Source organism: Podarcis liolepis, assembly GCF_965112155.1.
Source record: "Podarcis liolepis genome assembly, chromosome: 2".
Taxonomy (NCBI): Eukaryota; Metazoa; Chordata; class Lepidosauria; order Squamata; family Lacertidae; genus Podarcis; species Podarcis liolepis.
In genome coordinates, this window is record NC_139555.1 from 110,392,634 (window position 1) to 110,404,146 (window position 11,513).

At 43.0% G+C, this 11,513-nt stretch overlaps 1 protein-coding gene across 4 annotated transcripts in view; it reads right to left on the minus strand.

The window, feature by feature from the left end:
• The window catches only part of LOC310701799 (uncharacterized protein), a 74,284-nt gene extending 69,085 nt beyond the window's left edge, over positions 1 to 5,199 (minus strand). For 3 of the 4 annotated variants that reach the window (XR_014523103.1, XM_083493193.1, XM_083493195.1), the window contains exon 1: positions 4,279 to 5,199. Coding sequence is in view for 3 of the 4 variants with exons in the window: in XM_083493193.1 (XP_083349319.1) it covers positions 4,279 to 4,561 (283 nt within the window). In the remaining variant the exon portion in view is untranslated. The remainder of the gene's footprint in view (positions 1 to 4,278) is intronic. The other variant, XM_083493194.1, reaches the window with a different exon arrangement.
• Between the last annotated feature and the right edge of the window lie 6,314 nt (positions 5,200 to 11,513).

The following is an 11,513-nucleotide window of genomic DNA, read 5'->3' on the forward strand; positions in this document are numbered from 1 at the left end:
TTGGAGGTCCCGGTCCCTAAGGAAGTCAGACTACCCTCCACCAGGGCCAGGGCCTTTTCAGTGATGGCTCTGACCTGGTGGAATGCTCTGTCCCATGAGACTAGGGCCCTTCAGGATTTAACCTCCTTCTGTCGGGCCTGTAAGACAGAGCTATTCCGCCTGGCCTTTAATTTGAATTCAGCCTGATATTTTATTTCCCTTCTCTTCCCTCCCCCTCCCCTTTTATGAAGATCACCTGCTCTGAGACCCCACAGCTAATTCTCCCAAGTAGGACCAATTCAGCCAGCTAACCCTGGGGATTATCTAATTGATTTTTGATTTTTATTGTTACTCATGTTTTTATATTGTATTTTATGCTGCTTTTACAATTAAGTGTTTTAAATTTGTTGTTAGCTGCCCTGAGCCCGGTTTTTGAACCGGGAAGGACAGGGTATAAATAACATCATTATTATTATTATTATTATTATTATTATTATTATTATTATTATCACCATCAGCAAATCAATAAGTAACCACACATAAATAATGAAAATGTGCACCCCACCACTGAGACCATTCCATTATAACTCTCCAAACTCTCAGAATTTTGACAGCTCTTGCATTAGTTTAGCCCCTTTCCGTTTTAACAATACAAGTTCTACGAACACCCTCCATATCTCTTCAAAATCATTTCTGACGTTTGCATTTCTGAGGTTCCAGACAATGAAAACTAAAATTCTGGATGTTGGATACAAAAATATTCCTAGAGAACAGTGATTCGGCATCTGCTGATGTGATTCAGTTGGGGATAACACTATATGTAAGCTGTATGAAAACTCAAGGGCTAAATACTCAAATCCATTTGCTCATTTGTCACCCTCAAGTATCTTCTGTCTTGCTCAGTCAAACGGCTCAATACAAGCTCTATGTATTATGAGGATTTTATCACATCTAATTTAACATGCTTCTAAGATTGTTTGTTCACCTCTTCCCTTTTCTGCTTTTTGGCTGTAGCCAAAGGGACCAATAACATTTGTTTACATAATTTGTTTCAATTGTTTTTAATACGAAATTTTAACTTGTGGTAAGCTGTCCTGGGATCTATTGGTGAAGGGTGACCAGTGCCAGATTTACGTATAAGCAAAACAAGCTATAGCTTAGGGCCCCACTCTCTTGGGGGCCCCAAAAAATTTAAAGGAAAAAAAAACCCCTGGATGTACATTTCCAAAATATAAGATAAAAAACAAATAAAATAAAACCTACATACAGCAACAGTATTTTGTGTTGCATCGGCTCCTATGATGTCCATATTTTGTTATGTGCAAATGGCTTTAGATACCGTATTTTTCGCACCATTGGACGCACTTTTTTCCTCCTAAAAAGGAAGGGGAAATGTCTGTGCGTCTTATGGAGTGAATGTGTGGTCCCTGGAGCCAAATCGCTGTTGCCCTGCGCTGCTGGGGTGCTCTTCGGGGATGGGGGGAGGAGCCACGGTGCTCTGCCGGCAGCCTCCGCTTTCCCCTGAAGCTCCGACAAGGTTTGCAAGCAGAGGGAAGGCTGTGTGTTCCTGGGCTGCTCTTTGGGGGGGGGCAGCAAAATGCTGTCTCTCAGTGCCTCCTAATTCAACTGCAAAAGATTGCCTAACTGGATTCTGAGCTCCATTTGAAGTTTAAAAATATTAAGTTTGGGGATTTCTTCAAGTAGCAGTTTTGCAGAAATAGTCATAAATACATGCAAAGCATCTCCACAAACCAGTAATAGTGAGCTCAGCTAAAACTGAGCAGGCATCTGGCTCAGGAACAGTTTAAACTGCACAGCTATAACCAGACATCCTGTGTGTGTGTGGACCATGTTCCTAGCAGCTAATCTTTATTGCTGAAAAGAGGCACTGATATTCCACTCCAAATCTATAATTCATTATACAAATTCTTACAAGTACAGTCCACCTATACCAAACCAAAAACATTGTGTTCTCTTGTTATTGAATGGAAGCTATTTATCTGCCCTCTTTTCCTCCTCAGTTCTTTGCTGAGTCACCCCATTTTGAATCTTCCTTTCAAAACAACCATGCCTGTTTTGAGAAAACTTCAGAGATTTAGGAACTGGAGCACAATCATTTGATCTCTTTGCTGTTCCTCCATACTCCAAGCACTTCTCATTTGCACAGCCCTGGTTTCTCTCCCTGACTATTAATATTCTTGATTAATAACAGTAAAATGCTCAAATTTTAATTTTTGTGACTGCTGCCAATACTGACTTCTCAGTTGAAGGAAGGTGAGGACAGGTGACCTCACCTAGGCCCGAAGTCACCCCCCACCAAAGCAGGCTCAAAGCTTCTCAAAATCATTTTCTCAGCAGCTAAGTATCAGAAACATTCCGCTTGCTGTAACTAAAAAGATTGCAACAAGGTAGAGAACAGAGCCCATTGTCTTCTCAGGCCTTTCTCAGAACCACATTGCAACTTGCTTTCTCTCTGGGAACCATGCCAAAGCACAAGAATGAAACAACGGGAACACTCTGAAACCCCCCTCACCCCCTTTCCTGCCAAGAGTCCACAATAGTCCCAAGACAGCTTTCTGTTCATGCTCAGAGGACTCCTGAGGGAGGAGAAAGGAAGAGGGAACTGGAAAGGGGTTAATATGCTTGTGCACAGGAAGGACTGTGAACTTCGTGCATGCTTTTTGTGACATATCACACTTGCTCCTTCTACCAGTTCATGGATGGTAGAAATAAAACCTTTTTCTCCGAAACTATTCCTTGAGTGCCTGTTGACTCCCACTTCCCTTTCCCAGGCGCAATATTTTCCCCACCCGAGGGCAAAGTCTCATAAGGCTACACAGTGATAATGAAAACAGCTACATTATAATGGAATGTCTGTACTTTTTCCAATCTCTTCATACCGTGGCTCGTTTTAAAGCAGCAAAGTGGACAGGAGCCACCCACTTTGCTGTTTTAAATAGTTTAGTACAACATTTGAGTCAGATTTTTTCTTTTCTTATTTTCCTGCTCTAAAAACTTGGTGCGTCTTTTGGTCAGGTGCGTCCTATGGAGCGAAAAATACGGTACCTATTGGCTCCATAAATTTCCATACAGCCTATATTCAACAACAAAAACAGCGACAATTTGTTGTTGACAAAGGACAGCTGGACATATAAAGGGCCCCATTACCTTCAGTAGCTTAGGGCCTCATCAAACCTAAATCCAGCCCTGAGGGTGGCTAATAATAATATTAATAACAGATAATTAATAATTGTTTTCTTTTTCAATATAAAGAACGTAATATAAAGGTTGTATGTTTGTTCAAGTAAAAACAAACCAACCCGACTTCACTGGTTTATTTTCTACAGTTCCTGTTCTGCAACGAACTCTGATACTGCATGTGGCCCCACCCGCAGAAAACAACAACCAAAAAATCTCTCCGATAACTCCAGGAAGCAGGGCTACTTCCTGCTGCAGGAAGCTCTCGGAGAAGTTTGAAAGAACAGCAACAATAATCTCAGCACTGATTTGGTTTTCCCCTCTCAACAACACAAGTCCTGGGTGCTGTAAGCTGAAGATGAACATCAGTTGGAGAAGGAGAGAAGAGAGAGGAATTAATTTATGGGAAGATTATTCATACACTCTCCCTTCCTGCACTCGGAGCATTAAGCGCCCCAAATGTTTATTTGCTTAATTACAGGTCTTTGCACAAATCTGCTCCTGGTGAGGAGCACACAGCAACAGAATATATGGCAACAGAGGTCACCCATCGACATGTCATCTCTAGCAAGGGCTAGATGCAAACCCTACTTGAATTCCTGAAGAGTCACTGCCTGTCAGTACAGTGGTACCTCAGGTTGCAGACACTTCAGGTTACATACGCTTCAGGTTACAGACTCCACTAACCCAGAAATAGTACCTCGGGTTAAGAACTTTGCTTCAGGATGAGAACAGAAAATGTGGTCCCACAGTGCAGTGGCAGCAGGAGGCCCCATTAGCTAAAGTGGTGCTTCAGGTTAAGAACAGTTTCGGTTTAAGAACAGACCTCCAGGACGAATTAAGTTCTTAACCCGAGGTACCACTGTACTTAGTCCTGAGCTGGAGGAACCAACTGTCTGGCATAGTCATAAGGAGGCTCCCTATCTTCCTGAAAGGGCTTCCACGGTGGCTGCAGGTGTACAATGCACAACTGTCCCTTATTTCTGCAGTTGTCGGAAATGCAGATGAGAGACAGAAAAGGTACAGGCTGGCATTTTGAGAAGGACGACGGACCCTGCGAAAAGCGCTCAAGAACCAAGCCCACAATAAACTCCCTCTTACCTCCAAAAAGCAAAGTCCCCCTTCTTAGCATCCGTTGCACTCTTCTGGTTGCCACAGCATATTGTCCAGTTTCTCCTAGAGAAGGGAGGAGAATCTGCGAGATGGGGGAGGTCAGGGAGCCTGCCTTGCTTATCCTTTTCCGGAGAGTCTTTGATGCCTGCTCACCTTGCAGCTCTTGAGTTCTGTCCAGCAAGGATCGGAAGCTGGGTCCAGCCTGGATAGACAAGTGGATGCAGCGATAGCAAATGGTAGGGGTGTGTTTGTCTTCCTGCTGGCACAGCATTGCTCAGAATCATCCCCATGAACTTCACAGTGTTGCGTCTGGTCCTCATCTTCGCTTTCTCCCTCTGGCTGCCTCTTCTGGATCACTCTGGGCTTTCTCTCTTCTTTGGAGCCTCTCCAGTTTTCTTGGACAAGTTCCTCATTCGCCAAGATGGCCTGGATTGGCTGTGAGGACAAGAGGCCCCAGCGATCAAGCTCTCTCTTGACCGCTGCTGTCCCAGAAAAGTGTGATGCAGTCCCCCCAGGAGGCAGTCTTCCCACCCACAGCTTAACAGCACCACAAACAGGTCAAGCTGGCAGGTAGACCAAGGGAGATACTTGCTGAAATCCCGAGCCATTTCTGCTTGCAGATATCCGACTGCGATAGTTCAAGGACTCCAGTTTTACTTTCCTTTCTCTGACACATTTCCTGCCTCTGTCCACCCCTTTACAGGAGGAGTTAGGAAGGGTTAGCCAGCGGTTAGGGAAGGAACTGATTTCCTGCTGACAGGCAGTGAGCAAAGCGCAACACAGAGACTGGCTCGTTTCCATAGCTGTCAACGTTTCCCTTTTTTAAAGGGAAATTCCCTTATTCCGAATAGGATTCCTCGCAAGAAAAGGGAAAAGTTGACAGCTATGCTCATTTCTCAAATGCAACTCTCCTTGGTGTTCTTTGACTTCAGCGGCGTGGTTCATTACCCAAAGAACATATCAGTTCAACGAAAATAAGGGAGCATTTATTCTGAAAGGTGCGGTAGATGTTCTCTGCGTCAAACGCAACTCCCCACCAGCAGTCTTCTTCTCCGCCCGCCTCTATGCACCACCTCTCAGAGGATTTTCCTTCAAAGTGTAGCGAATCTCCTAAAGGTATATCTCCAAGTCATAAGAAATTACAAACCACACCTCTGCCTCACACTAGGGTTACACTTAAATAAAGCAGCCCGGCCCCAACACGTGCGCAACACCCCACGAAAGGGTAAACGATATTCTTTACGATAAAGGTCGGAGAAGCTGAGTCTGCAAAACACGCTTATTTCCACATACGGAGCCCGCTGGGTGCTGGAAATCGAACGTTGGAACGAAGAGACAGAGAGCCCTGTCAATCAAGCAGCAGGGTGCCCCGTAAAACAGCGGGACTCCAATGACCAGCGCAAACCTCTTATTAAAGTTCTCAAATAAAGGAAAACAGCACTCCAGCTTCTGCTTTCATCAAAATAAAAGTTTTATTTTCCACCTCTCTGCACAAATGTCCCCAAGGAAGACGAATAACACTGTATCAATGTATCGATAGACTTGGATGTATCAATACGCTTAAATGTATCCTGTCTGTATCTTGAAATCAACATATTGTTTCACCGATAATATCATTGTTACTGTATCTTCCTTTCCCAGCACCTGGAGGAAATAATAGTTATTATTATTATTACAGTGGTACCTCGGGTTAAGTACTTAATTGGTTCCGGAGGTCTGTTCTTAACCTGAAACTGTTCTTAACCTGAAGCACTATTTCTGGGTTAGCGGAGTCTGTAACCTGAAGCATATGTAACCTGAAGCATATGTGACCCGAGGTACCACTGTATTTAGCTCCGCCTGGAAGCACCCTCCTGTCATTTGCCAAATAAAAAAATGGTTCAAAGTGCGTACTACTTGAATACTCTTCCATCATGTGGAAGAGATGGGGGGAAATGGGATAACCCCAAAACGGCAATATGGCAAACACACGTTACATCGCACAGTGGCATGTAATAATTTTAGCAAACCTTTTCGCATTACTGCCCATTTGGAAAAAAGGAGATAGTGTACATAAGCCTGAGATCTGATGGACAGCACTGGTGTTACTCCTCTTGCAGTGAATGTACCTAAGAGAGCCAGTAGAGGGCGCCTCATGATCATCCCTGCTGAATTTCAAACAGCTCTTCAAGGCCATAACTTGACTTGGTTTTTGTTTCCTTCCTCCCTGCTAGAAACGTGGAGATAAGGTGGAAACACAGTTGACATCTAGGGATGAGCATATAGGCCAAAAGAAGAGTCATGGGTAGGGAGGGAAAACTTTTCAGATTGGAGCAGAGCCATTTCCTTTATTCCTACTAGACTCGCCATTCTCTCACAACACCACTACTTAGCAAACAGTTTACTTTTTCCTTTTCCTGATGGTAATTCTCTGTCCCACTGTTTACTATCTCTGACCCCTGTCCTTCCCTCTGTGAAACTTTTCTGTCCTCAGTGCTCACTATCAGCTTTCATCTGAAGCTGTTTGTTTAATTGCTGAACAGTTTGAAAGTTTCTAAATATTTCAGCGACATCATAGCCATTGAGACAATGACTGGATCCTCGCCAGGATCTAAGAGCCAAAGCTACATTCAACCTTTTTTTTTTTTTTTTTTTGCAGAAGCATATCCTCCAACATTCCGCTGATGAAAACAGGGAAAAGAAAGAGAGCACAAATTTGGTCTGAAGCTCAACATCAAAAAAACGAAGATCATGGCCACTGGGCCCATCACCTCCTGGCAAATAGAAGGGGAAGAAATGGAGGCAGTGAGAGATTTTTACCTTCTTGGGCTCCATGTTCACTGCAGATGGTGACAGCAGCCACGAAATTAAAAGACGCCTGCTTCTTGGGAGAAAAGCGATGGCAAACCTAGACAGCATCTTAAAAAGCAGAGACATCACCTTGCCAACAAAGGTCCGTATAGTTAAAGCTATGGTTTTCCCAGTAGTGATGTATGGAAGTGAGAGCTGGACCATAAAGAAGGCCGATCACCGAAGAATTGATGCTTTTGAATTATGGTGCTGGAGGAGACTTTTGAGAGTCCCATGGACTGCAAGAAGATCAAACCTATCAATTCTTAAGGAGATCAGCCCTGAGTGCTCACTGGAACGACAGATCATGAAGTTGAGGCTCCAGTACTTTGGCCACCTCATGAGAAGAGAAGACTCCCTGGAAAAGACCCTGATGTTGGGAAAGATGGAGGGCACAAGGAGAAGGGGACGGCAGAGGACGAGATTGTTGGACAGTGTTGTCGAAGCTACCAGCATGAGTTTGACTAAACTGCGGGAGGCAGTGGAAGACAGGAGTGCCTGGAGTGCTCTGGTCCATGGGGTCACGAAGAGTCGGACATGACTAAACAACTAAACCACAACAACTACAGAGTGAGGCACCACAAGATGGGTGCTACATGAGTCAGCTGCTAGTGCAATAGGCAGAGGTGCCAACTTGAATAAAATATCGGGGGGGGGGGGCAGGTAAGCCACGTCCCACATAATGACATGGCACAAACAGACCATTTGAATGGTAATGCCCTTCAACACCGGGTGGCCTCAGCCCCCTCAAATATTTGATTGGGGGGCCAGAGACCCCCTCAGTCCCTAGGAGGTGGCTCCTGTCAGGAAGAAATGGTGGGAGCCTCCCCCTCCCCCTCCTCCTGATCAGGATCCCAAATCTTAGCTTCCCAGAAGCAGGAGGACAGTATAGATTTGGACCAGTGGTTTGCAGAGGAACATAGTTCAGAAGGCAGAAGCTGGGAAATACTGGATGGGGAACAGTTAGCAGGGGTCAGCAAACTTCTTCAGCAGGGGGCCAGTCCACTGTCCCTCAGGCCTTGTGGGGGGGGGCAGACTATGTTTTTTTGGGGGGGGAATGAACAAATTCCTATGCCCCACAAATAACGCAGAGATGTATTTTAAATAAAAGCACACATTCTACTCATGTAAAAATACACTGATTCCCGGACTGTCCGTGGGCCTGATTTAGAAGGCGATTGGGCTGGATCCGGCCCCTGGGCCTTTGTTTGCCAACCCATGAGTTAGGAGAAGAAGCACTGGGGGAGTGTTAACAAATTCACTGTCTCTGGAAAGCATTCATCCGCTCAGCCCAAGGTCAAGAAGAGCTGATAAGGTGGCAGAACAGAAAGCACAGTAGTTACAAGATGCAGTAGTGATGTGGGTGACTAGGGAGGAAGTGGGTGGAACCCTTATTTGGGAGCACCTTCATTCCTAGGAATGGGTTACTTGTTCTCTCACTGTGATCATTAAATAAAAAATATTTAAACAATTAAATAAAAAAATTTGTCCAGTAGCACCTTAGAGACCAACTAAGTACAGTGGTACCTCGGGTTAAGAACTCAATTCGTTCTGGAGGTCTGTTCTTAACCTGAAGCACCACTTTAGCTAATGGGGCCTCCCGCTGCCGCTGAGCCACCACTGCACAATTTCTGTTCTCATCCTGAAGCAAAGTTCTTAACCTGAGGTAATATTTCTGGGTTAGCAGAGTCTGTAACCTGAAGCATATGTAACCTGAAGCGTATGTAACCCGAGGTACCACTGTATGTTCTGGGTATAAGCTTTTGTGTGCATGCACACTTCTTCAGATACACAGAAAAATCTGAAGAAGTGTATCTAAAGAAATGTGCTTGCACAAGAAAGTTTATACCCAGAACATACTTAGTTGGTCTCTAAGGTGCTACTGGGCAATTTTTTTTATTTATCTCGACTGCGTCAGATCAACACGGCTACCTACCTGAATCTGGGATCATTAAAGTTTCTAACCGGTAAGAAGCCTCCGTTTCCTTTGTTCTGCTTATCTCTGCCAAAGCAGGGAGGAAGCTGATTCCCTGAAGCCTGACAACTCCTGTGGCGGGAGCATAGCACCACTGCAAGTACCAGTGCCAGCTAAAAGCACCAGTTCATCCCAGTGACAGTCCAGAATGAATTCATAAGCTGGGATGGCTTCTGTAATTCCAGGCATGCCCCATTAAAACAGGGATGGTTGGAGAGTATGCAGAAGTGTGCATAAGCAAACTTTTTTTTTTAAAAAAAGGAAACATAAGCATGTGGGCCTCTGAACTTGCTCCCAGTATAGATTGAGACCCCACTCCTTTATTCCAAACAATACCAATAATTAAAGGAGTGACAATATTTAAAGAATGGCAAAGAGTAATATCAAGATACGTCTGGCAGGGCAAGAAGCCAAGAATAAATTTTAAGATATTAACAGATGCAAAAGATAGAGGAGGCTTCGCCCTGCCAGATTTAAAGTTATATTATGAGGCAGCATGTCTTTGCTGGGTGAAAGAATGGATAAAGTTAGAAAATACAGACTTGTTGGATTTAGAAGGTTATGATAATAGATTCGGATGACACGCATATTTATGGTATGGGAAAAAAAAGGCATAAAGGTTTCGAAAACCACATCTTTAGAGGTCCGCTCATTGAAGTATGGAATAGGTATAAAAACCTATTAGAGTTTAAAACTCCATATTGGCTGTCGCCATTGGAGGTGATGAGTGTTAAGAAGATCAATATGACAGGGAGATGGATTACATATGAGAATTTGATAGTTAAAGAAGGAAACAAATGGAAATTGAAATCATATGAGGAAGTTAAAGAACATGTGAATGATTGGTTGCATTATTTTCAGTTGAATGTGATGTTTAAGAAAGAGTTGTTAGAAAGAGGTTTTCAAGAAGAAAAGTCTAGGTTCCATGAAGAAATTTTGAATAATGATGTAAAATTTTTATCTAAAATGTATAAATTATTACTTGAGTGGCAAACAAAGGATGAAGAAGTTAAATCAGTTATGATTCAATGGGCCAACGATTTTGGTTATAATATACAATTTGATGATTGGATAAAATTGTGGAAGGAAGGAATGAAATTTACTGCATGTACTGTAATAAAAGAAAATGTTATGAAAATGATATATAGATGGTATGTAATGCTAGTAAAACTTGGTAAGATGTATAAAGTGAGTAATAAGTGTTGGAAATGCAAGGAAAAGGAAGGAACATTTTATCATATGTGGTGGGAATGTAAAAAAATGAAATGTTTCTGGGAAATGATTTATAATGAGTTGAAGAAAATGTTGAAATATACTTTTGTTAAGAAACCAGAAACATTTCTATTAGGAATATTAAGGAATGAAATTAAGAAGAAGGATGAGAAGTTATTTATGTATGCAATAACAGCAGCTAGAATTTTGGTGGCCCAGAAATGGAAACAGGAAGAAATGCCTACGAGGGAAGAATGGAGAATGAAACTGATGGAATACGCAGAAATGGACAAATTAATGGGGAAAATTCGGAATCGACGAGATCAGAGATTCTCCAAGGACTGGAATAAATTTACAGAATATATCAAAAATATATATGATGAGAAATTAACGTTTGTTTGTTTTCAAGAAGCTCTGTGAAAATAACTGGTAGAAATATTGTTTTAAAGGATATGATAAGATTAAGAGTGTTAAAGTGCAATATAAATTTAAGAAATGTGAGAAATAGTGATAATACGGAAAATTGTCAGACAAGCTGAGGGAAGTCTAAAAGATGTAGATGTTAGAATTTGATGTTAAACTTTGGTGGAATGTATTTCAAAAATTTAATAATAATTTTTAAAAAAAGATTGAGACCCCACTCCAATTTCTTGCTGAACCCCACCCTGTGTCAGGGACTGGACAGAGGAGGAATGGTGGAGACTGTTGTGATGTTAACATATGAGAGTGCTGGAGGCGAAATAGTTAAACAGGTTAACCAATCAGGACCCAGGGGGGTGGAGTCAGTGGGACTATAAAACCAGCTCTGGGAGGGGCAAAGGGAGGAGTTCATTGGGAGTTGGGTGGAGTGGGAGTGAATTGGAATAGAGTCTGTGGGTAGGTTGAGTTAGTGTAGAGAAATAAGCTGAGTCAGGAATAGTTAGGGGCTAGGAAGACAAGTAAATATCTGAGAGGTGGTTTAGTGAGTGAGAGCAGGTCACAAACGTTATAGGTCTGGATAGGCACCCCATGATTGCAATTGACCGATACCGTTTATGAAACCACACGCTTGTTAAACTGCAATAAATAAACAAATATATTCCAATTTAACCCTGACTGGACTCAGTATTGTCCCAGGTGGGGCCTGGGTGGTGGCAGCGAGAAATAAAGTGGTGGCACAGGGATCAATAGACGGTGAAACGTCCGGGGACCCTGTGTGATCGCCACA